General features: G+C 34.7%; 1 protein-coding gene across 8 annotated transcripts in view; it reads left to right on the top strand.

Moving 5' to 3' along the window:
• Positions 1-17,755, top strand: part of MFSD8 (major facilitator superfamily domain containing 8) — a 53,139-nt gene that overhangs the window by 11,936 nt on the left and 23,448 nt on the right. For 7 of the 8 annotated variants that reach the window (XR_014263753.1, XR_014263754.1, XR_014263755.1 and 4 more), the window contains exons 3-8: positions 4,342-4,385; positions 9,732-9,972; positions 10,822-10,935; positions 13,081-13,225; positions 13,945-14,000; positions 17,489-17,597. Coding sequence is in view for 5 of the 8 variants with exons in the window: in XM_082462188.1 (XP_082318314.1) it covers positions 4,342-4,385; positions 9,732-9,972; positions 10,822-10,935; positions 13,081-13,225; positions 13,945-14,000; positions 17,489-17,597 (709 nt within the window). In the remaining 3 variants the exon portion in view is untranslated. Of the gene's footprint in view, positions 1-4,341; positions 4,386-9,731; positions 9,973-10,821; positions 10,936-12,932; positions 13,005-13,080; positions 13,226-13,944; positions 14,001-17,488; positions 17,598-17,755 lie in introns of all 8 variants that reach the window. The other variant, XM_082462189.1, reaches the window with a different exon arrangement.

Below are 17,755 nucleotides of genomic sequence, written 5' to 3'. Positions count from 1 at the left end.
CTGTGCTCTGCAACAAGAGAGGCCGCGACAGTGAGAGGCCCGCGCACCGCGATGAAGAGTGGTCCCCGCTCGCCGCAACTAGGGAAAGCCCTCGCACAGAAACGAAGACCCAACACAGCGAAACATAAAATAAATAAATTTATTAAAAAAAAAAGGCAGATCAACAGGAGAAAAGCATAAAAATTTATTTGATGTTCATATTTTTATGTGACATACGGGGCTTCATAGAAAAGTGAAAACCCCAAAGAAAGGGTTAGACTCAGGGACTTATATACTATTTTAACAAAGGTCTCTAACTGTAGAGAGGTGACTAGACAAAGAAAAGGGGTTGGCTTTCTAGGGATGGTAAATTGTGGGAAAGTGAGTAGGAAATACATGGGGGAAACTAATGGGGGATGAGGGTTATTTGAGTAAGGTTTGTTTGTGCAGACTCATCTCAGCATTGATGCTCCATCTCCAGTGATAAGAATGTTTTCTTCTTCCTGGTACTGGAAGAGTACATTTCTCAGGGGAAATTTATGCCCAGTTTTTAGGCAGAAAGGGGGAAGACAGAAAGCCCTTCTGTTTCTGCTGTTTGTTAGTTGCCTTCAGCTCAAAATAATCAATATGCCAAAGCAGCATATTTTGGGATAGCATGTTCTGATCCCCTTCAGTATATACCACATTTTGTTTATCCATTTATCTGTTGATGAACATTTGGGTTGATTCCATATCTTGTTTCTTACAAATAGCTGCTGTGAACATGGGTGTGCAAATATCTCTTTAACATCCTGCTTTCAGTTCTTTTGGGTATATATCCAGAAGTGGAATTGCTATATCATATGATAATTCTATTTTTAATTTTTTGAGGAACTGTTATACTTTTTTCCATAGCTGCTGCTGCATTTTACATTCCCGTCAACAGTCAGGGTTCAAATTTTTCCACATCCTCACCAACTCTTATTTTATGTTTATTTGACATTAGTCATTCTAATGGGGTAGTAGCTCATTGTTATTTTGATTTGTATCTCCTTGATGATTACTCACGTTAGGCATCTTTTCACGTGTGTATTGACCATCTGTATATCTTCTTTGGAGAAATGTCTGTTCAAGTCCTTTGCCCATTTTTTAAATAAGGTTTTTTGTTGTTGTTGAGTTGTAGGAGTTCTTTATATATTCTGAATATTAATCCCTGATCAGATATATGATTTGCAAATATTTTCAACCATTCCGTGACTCTTTTTTTCACTCTGCTGATTGTGCCCTTTGATTCACAGAAGTCTTAAATTTTGATGTAGTTTAATGTATTTGCTTTTTTCTTTTGTTGCCTGTGAACCTCATTTAACTTTTATATTGACACATACCAATAGTAAAGTCCAAGAATATTAATCTGTATAGCTTGATTATTTTAACCTATTAACATTATATCTGAAAATATATTTACTGAAAAAGTTAACGTTTATGAGGAAAAAAATTTTAATATTAAGAACTGTAATTATGTTAAAAATGGTAAGGAATGAAAATATATAGGAATTCTCAATACTGTGATAGTTTATAAAGGAATGTTTTAGGGAATCAATTTTTTTTCCAAGCGTGGACTCTAAGTCCATAGGCAATAATTTTACAAATGGTTTCCTTCCCTGAGATGTATTTAGTGAAGGTCATTTGACTAAGTTGTTTTCCATATCCTTTCTATTTATCCCAGGTCACCCTCTTGTTCTCTCTCTCTTGTCAGTCTTCTTTATGATTCAACATTGAGTAAAAATAGATTTTAAATAAAGCTAAAACTAAAGAAAAGTACAAAATAAAGGATATTTTCAACAGTTTTTTGGATTGTATATCTATTATTATGCTTTCCACAAATATCCGGAAAAAATGTTGATTCAAATTGGCTTGAACAGTAATTTGTATTTTCTTATAAGATATCCATAGTGGGACAACTCCAGGTGAAGTTCACTGGCTCTGCTTCTGAGTAAGTTTTTTGGTTTTGCTCTCTTCTGCATATTGCCTTCATTCTTAGGCTATAGGAGGGATGCAGCAGCAGTTCCACGTGTCACATCCTTCCACAGTAATTTTTATTGATTGAAAGGGACTTATTTTTTAAACCTCCAGAGAGATGAGGGGTCCTTTCTTGGAGGTCCCAAAGTAGACCTCCCGTTATTTCTCACTGGTCAGAATTGGGTTACCTGTTAATTTCTAAACCCATCATCAGCTGGGATAGTGAGATCTAATCAGGATCTACCCTCTGGAATTTGGGGTGGACACAGTGTCCTCTAAAGCCTGTGGCTTTGTGGAGGAGTGATGGATACCTTAGTACAACCAGGATTCTATCAGAAAGGAGGAAGGGGGCAAATGAATGTTGTTTAGGTAACAATCTCTGCAACAGATTGTTTTTTTATTTAAAGCACTTCTAATTTTTGTACTCACTTATCTAAAATATAAGTAATAATTTCAAATTTAACAGCAAAAAATTTTTTAACTTTAGATTTTAATTGGCATGTGAAACAGTTTACCTGTTTACAAGTTCCTTGATTGTGAGATAGTAGTCTTATTTTCAAACATTAATTGATTCTTTTCATCAAGTCAATGTGTTAATTCAAAATACACTAAGATGAAACTAATAATTAAATTATTTTTTAAAACAGACTTTTAAAAAGGAATGTAGTACTGATACTGCTACAACATAGATGAACCTTGAAAGCATTATGCAAAGAAAGAAGCCAGACACAAAAGACCACATATTATGTGATTCTATTCATATGAAAGTCCAGAATAGGAAAATCTATAGAGACAGAAAGTAGATTAGTGGTTGCTTAGGGCTGTTGGGGAAATGATAGAGGATAGCAGAGTATAGCTAAAGGGTCCAGGGTTTCTTTTTTTTTTTTTTTAAGTTATACAATTTTTAAAATTTATTTATTTATTTATTCATTCATTCATTCATTCATTCATGGATGTGTTGGGTCTTCGTTTCTGTGCGAGGGCTTTCTCCAGTTGCAGCAAGCGGGGGCCACCCCTCATCGCGGTGCGTGGGCCTCTCATTATCGCGGCCTCCCTTGTTGCGAAGCACAGGCTCCAGACGCGCAGGCTCAGCAATTGTGGCTCACGGGCCCAGTCGCTCCGCAGCATGTGGGATCTTCACAGACCAGGGCTCGAACCCATGTCCCCTGCATTGGCAGGCAGACTCTCAACCACTGCGCCACCAGGGAAGCCCCCAGGGTTTCTTTTTGAGGTGACTAAAATTTTCTGAAATTGACTGTAGTCATGGTTGCACATATCTGACACGCTAAGAACCATTGAATTGTACACTTTAAATGGGTGAATTCATTGTGAATTATATCTTAATAGAGCTGTTTTTTTTTTTAAATAGCCTTGATAGAATTGTGATTGGATGTGCCTAATATTTAAAATCGACAAATAACATTGGAGTTTATCATTACAGTTCTCAAGCAATAAAAGCTAGCAGGGATAATTTTCTTTTAAGGTATGCCCATCTTGAGAAATTCTGGTTCTTTATAGCCACTGCCCCCTTTAAAGATCATTTTCCTTCTTCTTAATCCTCCCTACAGTGAATTATCTCTCCCAAACAACACAGATTAGAAGTCTAGGAATTCCTCTGTAACAAAGTAGCCTTACCGCCATTCATTTCTGCTATAAAAACTTAACAAAGCTCTCAGTAATTTTCTTTTCTTTTTTTTTTTTTTTAATAAATTTATTTATTTATTTATTTTTGGCTGCGTTGGGTCTTCGTTGCTGTGCGTGGGCTTTCTCTAGTTGCGGTGTGTGGGCTTTCTCTAGTTGCAGTGAGCAGGGGCTACTCTTCGTTGCAGTGCGCGGGCTTCTCATTGCAGTGGCTTCTCTTGTTGCAGAGCACGGGCTGTAGGTGCACAGGCTTCAGTAGTTGTGGCATGCGGGCTCAGTAGTTGTGGCTCGTAGGCTGTAGAGCGCAGGCTCAGTAGTTGTGGCGCACGGGCTTAGTTGCTCCACGTCATGTGGGATCCTCCCAGACCAGGACGCGAACCCGTGTCCCCTGCATTGGCAGGCGGATTCTTAACCACTGCGCCACCAGGGAAGTTCCAGTAATTTTCATTTACAGTAAAGACACATGAATAAGGAGAAATAGGCCCTCTGCTTTTATTATGTTAATTATGGTGAGGGACTATAATTATATATATGTTTTCCAGCCTTTAATATTTATTTTCCTTCTGATAAATAAAACCCCATTGCTTAATAAATTAGACATTTGTGGTCATAAATTTGTAAATTCAGAATGATGTTTTAAAATCCATGCTATAGTTCAAAAATTTGTATCTATAGTGATAAAATTATTATTAAGTATAAATAACAGAATTTGCCTCTTCACAGGATTTTCTATTGTGATAATGTCAATATGGCCATATCTCCAAAAGGTTTGTGCACTTTATTCGTCTCTTATGTAGCTGTAGTAGTAATAACTCTTATGTAGTTAAGAGTTTTCTAGAGAGTCTCTTTGGTATTCTGATTTAATCTTTACTAAAATAACTTGAGATAATAATTCTTCAAAAGAGGCTTATAAGTAAGGTGACCGTATGCTTTATTGTGCAAACCAGAGCACTCTTGAAGTGAAAAGAGTCCTTTAGCAGGAAAATAGGATTATATCCAATCGCAGGCAAATGTAGATGTATGGTCACCTGCTTATTAGCCACTTTCCCATCCCATCCATACCCCTTCCCTAATAAAAAGGAAACTAAGCTAGACATAGTCTGAATTCCTAAAATGTATAAATGATATTGCTATGGGATAATTTCATGCTTTCTGATAGAATTAATTTGGGTTGTCAGGGGACATTGTGAAAAGAATAGACAATATATGTATTTTGATGCTGTGGTTACTACATGGGAAGGAGAGAGTGACAAGAAGATGCAAGTTTGGTGGGTACTCTGACATCAATTGATCATCAGTTGATGATCAAGTCCTGTCAATTCTACCTTTTTAAAAAATATATTTGACATATAACTGTCAGTTCTGTCTTAAAATTCCAGTAATGAATTTATTAAAAATCAGTATTTAAGTTGGAGACATAATTAATCTATAATAATATTTCAGTTAAGGTTCTTGAAGGAGTTCCTCTGTGCTTCCTAACTCCTCTTCACTCCTTAACCTGCTACAATCTGATTAACTCCTCTGCTACCCTGCAACTGCTCTTGAGGTCTCCAATGACTTAATCGCTCACCAAATAGTAGATACTTTTCAGTCCTTACTTTAGGTGACATTTGGGTAGTGTTTGACATTGTTGTCCTCTCTTTGCTTCTTGAAACTCTCTCTTAGCTTCCATGACATTACTCTTAACTCTTTATTCTTAAATTATTTTGTGTATTTTTCTCTATCAACTTGCCCCTTATATTTTGGTTTTCTCCAGAGGAGTGTGTGTGTGTGTGTGTGTGTGTGTATGTGTGTGTGTGTGTGTGTGTGTGTGTGTGTGTGTGTGTTTCAGCCTAGATCCTGAGCCTTGGCCAATATTAGATCTATAGCCAGTAATTTATTATATCATGTACTTGGATGAACCTAAGGTCCTCAGATCTTTACACTTTTTCCTCCTTTTTTTTCTGGAGTGCTTTCCTTCCCTCCATCTCTCCTTTCCTCTGCCATTCCCTTCCTCCCTTCTTCTCCACTAGTTTTTATTAATTCTTCAAGGCTTTGCTCTAATGTCACCTCCTCTGAAAAGCCTTTTCTTACTGTCCCTCACCCCAGTTTGCATTAGAAGGTTTTCCTATGTGCTTCCATATCCCTTTATCATTAATACTTATCATTGAGTGTTGTAACAGTGTGTTACAGAGAGTTTACCTAACTTCTCTACAAGATTGTTAGAATGGTTGGATGGCTTCAACAAAAATAGTAGACACATTTGATGAATATTTAGGGTTTAAAAATTATACCTATTATATAAGAAATTTATTGACATCTTATATTTCATTTTAGATTTTTTAGTTTTTACAATTTTTAACTTAAAAATGCTATTTTGTTATGCTATCTTTTAAAAGAAATATAGGAAAAAAAATACACATTTTACTTTTTAGTGATTTAGTGCCACGTTTTCACTGCCATTTTGAAAATTAATTTAAACTAATTAAAAATTTATTTTACATGAAATCATTACTCATGACACTAAAAATTCTTTCCATACTGGCAGAATTATTAGAATTGGAACAGAATATTTAACAATTCTGGAGCAATATCTTCTGTGCTAAAATATGTATTTCCATGTATCAAAACTCTTGATTTCTATGGTCCCTGTATCTAGTTTGTTTAACCTCAAAATTCTCAAAAGAAAGGTATTTACAAAATTAGGTCTACTCAGCATAATAAGTTGAATTTTGAAAAGGTACACTCCTTTCTCCAGATATTTGCAATCTCTTCAAAGGTAAATTTATTGAGAGCGCACGAACATATCACTAGTTCTTTGGCAATACAAGCATAACATTTTCACCAAAAACCTTGTGAGTTAATTTTCTCAAGTTATTTCATAATAATATTGATAGCTTATTGTGTGCCAGGCACAATACTAAATCTTTCATCTAAATCATCTTTTGATCTTCATAACAACTCTGTGAGGTGGTCATTATCACTCCTGTTTAACAGATAAAGAAACTCAGGCTAGAGAAGTTAGGTAGCTTGCCCAAGATTCACACAGCTAGAAAATGGCAGAATCAAGCTTATCTGAAACCAAAATCTGACTCTACAGTGCTATGTTACCCACTGCCTTAAGATTTTTCATTCTTTTTTAAAAATTTTATTTGTTTATTTATTTTATTGAAGTATAGTTGATTTACAATGTTTTAGGTATATAGCAAAGTGATTCAGTTATACACACACACACACACACACACACACACACACACACATATTCTTTTTCAGATTCGTTTCCATTATAGGTTTTTACAAGCTACTGAATATAGTTCCCTGTGCTATACAGTAGGTCCTTGCTGTTTATCAAAATTTTCATTTTTAATTTAAGGCTACTATCTCTTTTACAATAATATGTTACCAAATATTACTTAGCTTAAAAGTCATCTGTGAGAAAGATAAAAGCTAGGCCAAAACCACCCCTCTAAAACCCCCAAACAGTAAGTTATCTGTCTGAAAGGAATTTGGCACTGCTGTGAATCTCTGACTTGTGCTTCTGGCCCTGGCTGATAGACATCTATCAGCCCAGTGATTCCGTAGCCTGTGTTGCCCAGAGTTGTGATTGATTTCCAGGAAAACTCATATTCTTAAACCCATTTTGAATTGGAATGATAGGTTATCTATAGGCCCAGGGACATAGTGGGACTACTCATGCATGTTAACAATAAAATATAATAATAAAACTGACATATCAGTAAAAACAAAATACTAAGAAATATTAATTTTTTATGTATCGGTAACATTCATTTAGTGCATACTATAGGCAGACATGACCCTAGGCACTATACATGTCTTGGCTTAAATAATTCTCATAACAACTCTGTGAAGTTACCCTCATTTGACAGATAAAGAATTAAAGCATGCTGGTTTTTTTCCTCAGCTACTCAAAAATGCAGGATTTTTCAGAATCAAATAAGTAGAACCTGGTTTGGAAACTCCTTGATGGCAAGAACTGTGTTTATTCAATTTGTATTCATATTGCCTCGCTCAGGTTTTGTCACAGAGAACGCCTTAATGACTGTTAATTGGCTGAATAAGCAATAATCTATAAGTAAATAGTTGAGGAGGCTTGGAACACATCTCAGCTCCCATAGCAAAGCATTAAGATTTCTAGAACTTTGACTTTGTCAGTATTATTAACATGTTTAGAGAAGAATGTTTTGAAATTCAGTACTACGCACTGTGGGCTTTTTTTTTTTTTTAAAAGAAGAGGCGGATCTAACTTTTACTGAAGTGTGCAAAACCAAACAAGTTTACAGATAATTACCATACAATATGAGTGGGTAAGAGTCTAAGAGCATGATGTGTGAGTGTGTGTGCGTGTTCACAGGGGAGAGAGAACTAGAGGGAGAGGGAGAGAGGCAGAGAGAGACAGAGAAGGAGTGGGGGCCAGGGGGGAGAGAGACATACACACAGACTGACACAGACAGACAGACATGGGGGTTAGGGAGATGTTGCTGATCCAGACTAAAGAGATCCTGGAAGATTTCCCAAAAGCACTTATATCTGAGCTGAGACCAACAGAAACTGGTCACCAGAGGAGCAGTCAGGGCCAGGGAGTAGGAGTTTGGAAAGGCATTCCTGATGTAAGGGGCAGTAGAGGAACCTGTGCAAAGGCCTGGAAGCAAAGAGCTTGACTCATTTTGGAAACTTCAAAAAGTTCTGTGTGGCTGGAAGTTAGAATTGGGGGGAGGGAGCACGCAGAGAGATGAAGTTAGAGAGGAAAGACAGTGGCCAGCTTGTGAGCTAGTTTTACATAATAAGTAGTTTAGATTTTATCCTGAAAACAATATGATAGAGATCATTAGAGGTGGCCAGAGGACTGAAACAACATGCTGTTATTACTATAAGAGAGAGAGAAACACACAGGAGCACAGATAACAGTTCAGTTACTGAACTGATACCTTCTGTTGTAGTATAGAACCTGTATCTTCCACACCATTTTACTTTCCTGTTAAAATTCCAGCAGAATTCTAGAAGATTCCAGTTTTCCAGTCATTTTAAAGAATAGTATCCCATAAAAATAGCAAATGTTGTTAAAATTGTTAGAGCCATCTTCAAGAGTCAGCTCACTTCTGTCCATGAAACAGACACTTGACTATTATGATCAATTGATATCCTGAGAAGACACTTTTATCCTTTTGCTTTCAAACCACTAGACACTTAATATTAAATTGTTTTCATTGCTTTTTTGAAAATTAATTTTTAAATTTATATGACATGAAGTCATTATACTTATTCACTCTTATTTCTCATCCCACACAAACAGACATGTACCTAAATATCTTCATTTTAAGCTTTTAAAAAATATCTTTGGAAAAGAAAAGGCCATGGTTTTCCTTATTAAGTTGTCCTACCACTTAACCTATATATGTTTAAACTTATGTCCTAAAATTTAATGGCTCTTATTTTTCCAAATTATTATATAACCTACCATATTTTTAAAAACCCAATCTGTTGATTTATTCCATAGTCCCTTTTGTAAGCTAAAATTTTCTGTTTTCTGAAAGTATTTTCTGAGTTGTAATCATTTGGTTTTTCCCTCAGTATTAATGATATATAAATCCTCTTTGGTAGAATCCTGGATTGTCTATGCCGAAAGGAAGAATTAGTAGTAGGTTTAATGAGAGAAATTTTATTATTGTCTTTAAGTGTTTGATTATTGTGCCCAGTTAAAAAAAATAGATTCACAGTGCTAATGGTTGTTTAGTTTATAGAGTAGCGTAAGGTAAATAATTATATTTACTTTACAAGAATTAAAGAATGGCATATTATTTTTTGATGTTATTGTTAGGTATATAATGTGATTTTTTTTAACAAGATTTTTATGACAGAATTTCTGTAATTGTTCTAAAAGATGAAGTTTCTTAAACATTTTTCCTTGTGTATAGTGAATTGCTAACACATTTAATTGTAATGTCAGAAGTTTGAATTCCTTACTGTAAGTAATGATGTTATAAAACTTATGTGTTAGAATTATTGTTTTTATTTTTTTAATAAGAAATGTTACATGGTCAGAAAAAATGTATTTAGATTTTTTACTTTACTTTTCTCGGATAACAATTCTTAAAGCATTGTACTTTTTTCTGCAGATTGATCAGACTGCCGATGCAAGTTTTTTGGGCTGGGTTATTGCTTCTTTTAGCCTTGGCCAAATGGTAGCTTCACCTATATTTGGTTTGTGGTCTAATTATCGACCAAGAAAAGAACCTCTTACAGTTTCCATTTTCATTTCGGTGGCAGCCAACTGCCTCTATGCATATGTCCAGGTTCCAGCTTCTCATAATAAATACTACATGTTGGTTGCTCGTGGATTGGTGGGATTTGGAGCAGGTAATATGCATGCATGTATATTTTTGGTTGTGTTGGACTCACATTCATCCTGACATTTATGGCCTTCTCTCACCTAGGGTCACCTCTTCTCAATCTCCTATACGACATTCAACATACAGATGCCTCATTGCAAATGTCTTTCCTATCATTTTGCCTTTGCTCATGATGTTCCCATTACCTATAGCTTCTCTCTTCTGTTCCCATGATTCTTCATCCTTCAAGATTCAGTTCAAATTCCACCTCTTTCATGAAGCTTTCTTAGGCTACACTACCGCTTCTCCAACATGTCTCTGGCATTTGCTTATATACTGTTTTGCACCGTTTTCATCCCTTATCACCAACTAGCTAGTAAACTTAGTGTAATTAGAGACAATTTATGACTTTTGAAAATATTCTCTAGCCCCTAGCAGAGTCTCTTCAACATAAATGCTAAGCAAATTTTTTTGACTTAAATTTTTAGGATTTCTTTTTATAAACATGCAGAGTGTGTAGCATATTTCTTTTAAAATAGTGTAGCAGTTAGTAGTACTCCATTCACTCAATGCTTTCTCGGTATTTAATGATGAAAAAAGTTTAAGTTTCCTGTATGCCATTTTTTCATTCATTCACATCTTTAACTGTGTTTTTATTTTACTAAAAGTAATATTTTCCATTAATTGATACATTTGTTCACTATACATGCCTTGTATAATCATAAAGAGGAAGCAGTAACTATGTTGTAGGTTAATATTTCTTCTTCTGTATAGAGCCAGAAGTTGAATTAAGTTGAATTAACTTAATTAATTAAGTTGAATTTTTATAAACTGGAGAATATTTTCTTTTACTTTGTATTATTGTGTCTTTTCTTAGGAAATGTAGCTGTTATTAGATCATATATTGCTGGTGCTACCTCTCTTCAGGAAAGAACAAGTTCCATGGCAAACACAAGTGCATGTCAAGCATTAGGTTTTATTCTAGGTCCAGGTAGGTGTTCTTCACTTATCATTACTTGGATTTGAATTGGGAAAACTTTTGAGGTTCAAATGTTAGATGCAATTCAAGTATAAAACCTCATGGCTGAAGGCAAAGGGAGGGAAACTGATATTTTTTGACCTAGCAGTGAGGCTAGGCTCTTTATATGTGTTAACTCATGTTCCCTAAATTAAATGTTATTAGTCCCACTGTACAGATTAACACAAAGGCATAGAGAATCTAAGTAAATTATCCAGGGTCACCCTGATAGTAAATGGGAAATATGAGATTCAAACCTCACTGTCTGATTCCAAAGTATACATTCTGTCAGATAATCATTTAGCTTAACATCTCAGCAAGAGTTTGCTTTTTTTTTCCTGTTTATGAGAAACAAAATTCTTTTAATTGAAGGATTTGAGGAAAGTTATAGGAGGTTTTTTCCCCTTTTGCCTTTTGCCCATACCTTTAAGACTTTTCTAAGGTTGAAGAAAATGAAAGAGTTTAAAAAAGATTTAGTAGTCTCTTCTTCTTTCCAAGCTTTCATACTTTAATGAATATAAAAATATATTAATGAGATTTAATATTTCCCTAAGGCCAATTAATTTTCTGCTAAATGAGTAGAGAAATTAATTTTTTATGCCTAGCATAACTTTGAAAAGCCATATAATTGGCCCATGCTTTTAATATTGCAGTTATAAATAGCATCAATTTGAATCCAACTCAGTTTACTTCATCATTAACACCCCAACCTCCAGTTTCCATTACTTCCATTACTTCGCTTCAACAGAAGAAAGCCTAATTCATCATTCACCAAAATCTAGTATTTTAGTTCAGTGTTCTGGAATAAAATATAAGCAGAAATCTAGAACAATTGAACCTATTGCCTTATTATATACATGAGGGCATAGTCTGGGTCTTTTTAAACTTACCACTCTACCCTCAGTTTCTAGCACAGTACCTGGTGTAGGCTTAGGTTCTCAGTAAATATTTTGGCCATCTAAAAAGCATTTTAAAGATTATTCACGGGGCTTCCCTGGTGGTGCAGTGGTTAAGAATCTGCCTGCCAATGCAGGGGACACGGGTTTGAGCCCTGGTCTGGGAAGATCCCACATGCTGCAGAGCAACTAAGCCCGTGTGCCACAAATACTGAAGCCCGTGCACCTAGAGCCTGCGAGCCACAACTACTGAAACCTGCGCCCCTGGAGCCCGTGCTCCTCAACAAGAGAAGCCACCTCAATGAGAAGCCCGCGCTCAGCAATGAAGACCCAACGCAGCAAAAAATAAATAAGTTAATAAAATTAAAAAAAAAAGATTATTCACTAAAACATTTTGTATTAAAGATGAGTAAATGTAGGCCTGAAAAGATTAGATGACTTTTCCAATAATAACCACATCAATAAGCACAAACATTTATTGACTGCTTACTATATACTAGATGCTGTTCTAAGTGCTTTAGGTGCAGTATTTTACTTAATCCTCACCCTAAGGTTGCATGTAAAGTCCTGGCAGAACCAGATATAGAATCTAAATCAGGAGAGCAAACCAATACTTACCCAATCTGATTTTTGCCACAGATCCAAATTGAAAATGATATTAAATATATATAATTTAAGTACCATATACACAGTAATATTTTAAAATATTGAGTTAAAATGTGACAGTTTCTTATAATGAAATTGATTAAACTTTAATAATTTACTTATGGAAGAAATTATATAATTTAAATTTTGTACAGAGATGTATTTTAAAAAAAGAAAATACTGACAAGTTATGTTAGGTATAATCCCTTGTGAATGCCTGTACATCGGTGCTTCTCACCCATTTTTTATGTTATTGTCCCCCTAAGGAGGCTTTTTAGGCATTTCTTTCCTAATCACTCCATCCCATGAAATTTTTTTTTTCCATGAAATTTTAATACCACAGATCTATATTGTATGTGTTTTATGTACTGTATGCATATCTGTGCTTTATACAGAAAAAGAGTAAATGTTTTGCCTCTCCCCACCAAGAACCAATTTTCTTGCCCCTGTTGAGATGTCTGATGCAGATGGATGCTTCCATACATTACTTCCAATTCTATGGTAAATATTTCTCACATTTATTTTAGCCTGTGCCTCCCATATAATAATTAATCTGTATACATTTTATTTTAATAAGTTTTTCAGACTTGTTTTGCGCTCATTGGAGAAAAGGGCGTGACATGGGATACCATTAAGCTGCAGATAAACATGTACACAGCACCAGTTTTACTTGGCGCCTTCCTGGGAATTTTAAATATTATTCTGATTCTTACTGTATTAAGGTAATTAGATAGAAATGATAAAACTTCTCTTGTAGATTGTGAAATTAAATAAGCATTATCATTGTTGGAGAATTATTATTTCTATGATGTCTTTATTTGGTTTTTGATGTCTAGTTGTGTTCATATTTTCTGATCAGCTAATGCATGTGGTACTGATAACTAAAATAATAGATGATGAATAAGAACAGATTATAAGGTCTTTAAAGATTCAAGGTTTGGTCTTGGTTTACTAATGCTAGGTTTCTAAGTAGGGGAAATGGCATGAAAGCAACATTTTAAGTAGATTAACGATTAGGTTCAACCTTAGATACAAAAGTTACTCGTAATGTGTATCTCTTATCTTTTATATATTAGAAAAAATTTTATAAAACTAGAGAAGTTTTGTTACTTTATACTTCTTCGGAGTGTTTTATCCAAGAGTCCAAAATGTTTATAACTCATGTTAAAAATCATTGGAAAACTTCAAATACTGATTAAGGCAGCTCATGTGTGCTTTTGGATGAATTGAGGGTTTTTTTCATTTTATATGATAATATAATAATAATTGTAACTTGTATTTTGAAAATTTTATTGGTTATATATCATAATAATTTCATTACTCAGAAGATAGTAAAAGAAACTATACCAGAATGTGAAAAAATAGAAAGCTAGTAATAAATTTACTATTATCTATTATACTAAGCCTTTCATGGATACAATATTTATGTTTTTCTTTTAAGAGAACATCGTGTGGATGACTCAGGACGACAGTGTAAAAATATTAATTTTGAAGAAGGTACTATTAACCTATTTGACTAAATTACTATAATATTACAAAGTGTTTCTAATGATTCTATCTCTTTGATATTCACTTGAATTTTGTCTCTGAGGACAATACAATGGGTAATTGGGGAAGATCTTCAAAGTTGAAAGTTAGCTAAGTTGATTTTTTTTGAAGGCATGCCTATATCAGTGATTTGGTGTGCACAATTGGTAAGGTTAAAACTATTGCTAAAAATCACTTCATCTTGTTTTCAAAAAGCCAGTATCCTAAAATCCTTGAGATCTTTGGAATGATTTCAGTATTATTGCTACCAAATGTATCTTTCTGTTTCAAGTATTTCTTTATTCACTTAATCATGGGAATAAGTAGGGTTTCTCTTTTGTATTTTTATTCTTTTGGTATACTCTACAAATGCACATTTTCATCCTTCAGATCTTTCTCTGACTCATAAATAGGTACCCAGTCTGGTAAGTAGGTATATTTTACTAAATAAACCATTATTTAAGTACTCCTAGTTATGTCCTCCTTGGGGATTATCCCCCCATGCAAAAGAATGCAATTTAGTCCTTGCCCTCAAGGAGTTTATAAAGTTTTGGAAAAGGCACTGTTAATTTTACCAAGTTCTTTGATAGACATTTTATTTAATTTTTACAACAAAACTGGTGGAAGGAAAAGTTAAAAGTAGTCGGAGAGCAGAGTGCTGAGGAGCTATAGCAAATCTTGAACAAAGGAGAAGTATGACGATAGTCAGATTGCAAGTGAGGCTAATCCAGATATGTAAAGGCCTGAACTACAGCAGTAACTGAGAATGGAGAAGGGATGAGATATGAGCTTTTGAAGAAAAAAAAAAAAGAAGATTCTGACAGATTGGATAGGGAATATTAAGGAATGGAGGGGGTTGTTGAAGATGTCTGCTGAGTTTTGATTCTAAATAATTGAAAGAATGAGAGAAGAAGAATTTAAGAAGGGACACTGGCTGAAAAGATAAGATGATTTCAATTTGGTTCAAGCCAAATATAATGCTACCCTAGAATAACTAAAAAATTCCAGAGGCATCTGTAATTTTGGCAGTAGGGATCAAAGCTAGAGATAGAAATTTGGGAATCATCTAGTGAAAAACACTACAGCAACAAAGAGAGAGTGAGAGAAAGGAGGAAAGGAAGGGGTAGATGAATCAAGTGTGGCAAAATATTGTTGAATCTAGGGCATAGATAGATAAGGATGTGTTTGAAAGTTTTCAAAATTAAAAGAAAGAACAAAAGAAAGAATGAGTGGTGAGGAAGTGCCAGCAGTGGGTATAAGCTACTCTTTTGAAAAGGTGTAAGTTAGGATGCTAACTTAAAGGACCTGTCTCTCTACCTCTTTAAGGGTAAAGAGAATGAGCAAGTTAAAGAGGGTGAGGTTGAGGGGCTGAGAGAGGGAAGATACACAAGAAATCTTTCATAAGTTGAAGGGGATAACCATATAGATCCTTGCTTTATTGACTAATATGCTTAGAAAGCACCTGGGAACCTTGTTAAAGTGCAGAGTCTGTTTCAGTAGGCCTGGGGAGGGAGAATCTACATTTATAACAAGCTCCCATGGGAACTGATGCTGCTGGTCTATGAACTGCACTTTGAGTAGCAAAGACATACAGCTACATTGTCCAGTGTGGTAGCCACTAGTCACATTTGGCTGTTTAAACTTAATTACATTTAAGAAATTCCTCATTCTCACTATCTCACTAGCTACACTTTTTTTTTTGGCTGTGTGGCGTGGCTTGCAGGATCTTAGTTCCCTGACCAGGGATTGAACCCGGGCCACATCAGTGAAAGCGCCGAGTCCTAGCCTCCGGACCTCCAGGGAACTCCCACACTAGCTACATGTCAAGTGCTTAGTTAATGGGTATATGTGACTAGCAGCCAGCTGTCCTGGACAGTAGAGAGAAAGAGCATTTCCATCACGTCAGAGTTCTATTGGACAGCACTGCTCTAAAACACAAATGAGAGTTTAAAACGGAGAGATCTGTTTCCTTTCATAAGATTTCTAGGTCCTTCAAAATAATTTTTATGAAACAAAGATCATTTTTAAATCTCAGTAAATGTTTAGATAAAACATATCAAGTTGTTCCTATTATTAAAGGTGTTATCATGGGATAGGATTTAATTTCCAATTACACAGTTTTTTAATCAATATGTAGTGTTTTCTTAAAATTCTTATAATTAGGATACCTAGTCAGTTCCCACAGTTTAGGATGCAACATTTCTGAGTCTCCCCACTAAAGCTAGCACTGGTTGGAGGCTGCAGAAAACTAACCACATATGAAGTAAACTCCAGTCTAACTTGGGGCAATGTTGATATTTGATTCAAAGGAGTAAAGACTGGCTTCTAGGTGGTGATTGAGAATCAGGGAGGTCTATCCAAAATAATTCAAGGCCCACAGGGACCAGAGTCTACCCCAGAAAAGGAACTGGACAAAGGTGTGACTGGTTTTCTTTGTGTGAAAGGGAGGTCATAACCCTATGTCGAGTGTCCAAGGTGCTTAATTGCCCCCAAGTATAGCAGACTATTTTCAAATCTCACTTACTATTGGAGGAAGAACTCCTCCTCAGGTATCCTGAGATATAAAGGCAGGCACTATAATGAAAAAAGTACAGACATTTACTGTGTCTTAGGAAAATCACCCCCTGCCCCCACTTTTGCTGCACATGCACTTAAAGATAACATACATTCTTGTATTACTTGCCTGGTTTACTCTGAATAAGTGAGTAAACTATAAAGTAGCATGATGGATATGTATACATACATGTATCAATATATGGCTTCACATTTCTCACTTACATCAGATACAGCTTATACTGAGTGTGTTACTTAACTATACAGTTCAAGATAAGTGAATATCTTAACTCATTTGCCTTCCTAATTTATAAAACCACCATCAAATCTTGGTAGTTCTTTGCAAAAAATATAAATGATAACGTAAGGACTTAAAAAAAATTGTGGCTAAAAAATAAGGATATTTACTAATAGTAATTCCATGTACTGTTGAAATTCAAAATATATATCCATTGAGGTGAATCATAGAACTGAGAACTTATTTAATAAACTATTTGAGGTTTTCATGAAATACGTGTAAATTTAAAATTCAGGTAAGGTAGAAAAAAATCTGCAACTGAAATTTAAAGCAAATTTAGTATTTAGTATGAGATCATTTTATAGAATTCTATGGACATACATTTCTGTTTTTGGTTGGGAGACGCCAAATAGAAAATCTGAGTATTTCCTGTAGGTAACAGAATTGAAGTGTATGTCCTGGGAAGAAAATTCACTTTAATTTTAAATACCATTTAAAAGTTATTTCTGTTATGTAAATTGTTAACTTTTAAATTGCTTTGAAAGCCTAAAAAAATGATTTTAAATGTTTAGTCATTGAATTTGCTACATATAATTTTTACACTATTTTAGTGTCATAAGAAAAATTAGTTGTGTAGGTAATATAATTTTTCTTCTGTTTACTACAGCAAGTACAGATGAAGTTCAGTTCCCCCAAGGAAATATTGATCAAGTTGCTGTTGTGGCCACCAATGTTCTGTTTTTTGTGATTCTGTTTATCTTTGCCCTTTTTGAAACGTAAGTTTTTTTCTATTTTCATCTAAATCTGATTGTGTGAGTAACCTATATTTCTTAATTCAGTATTAATCAGGAATATAGATGTTCTCAAAAACCTTATGTAAGGCGTATTTTTCTTATCATGATGTAAAAAGCATATATAAATTTTTTGCCTTTTA

Source organism: Balaenoptera physalus, assembly GCF_965194825.1.
Source record: "Balaenoptera physalus genome assembly, chromosome: 5".
Lineage (NCBI taxonomy): Eukaryota > Metazoa > Chordata > Mammalia > Artiodactyla > Balaenopteridae > Balaenoptera > Balaenoptera physalus.
This window is presented reverse-complemented; position numbering and strand designations above follow the sequence as displayed.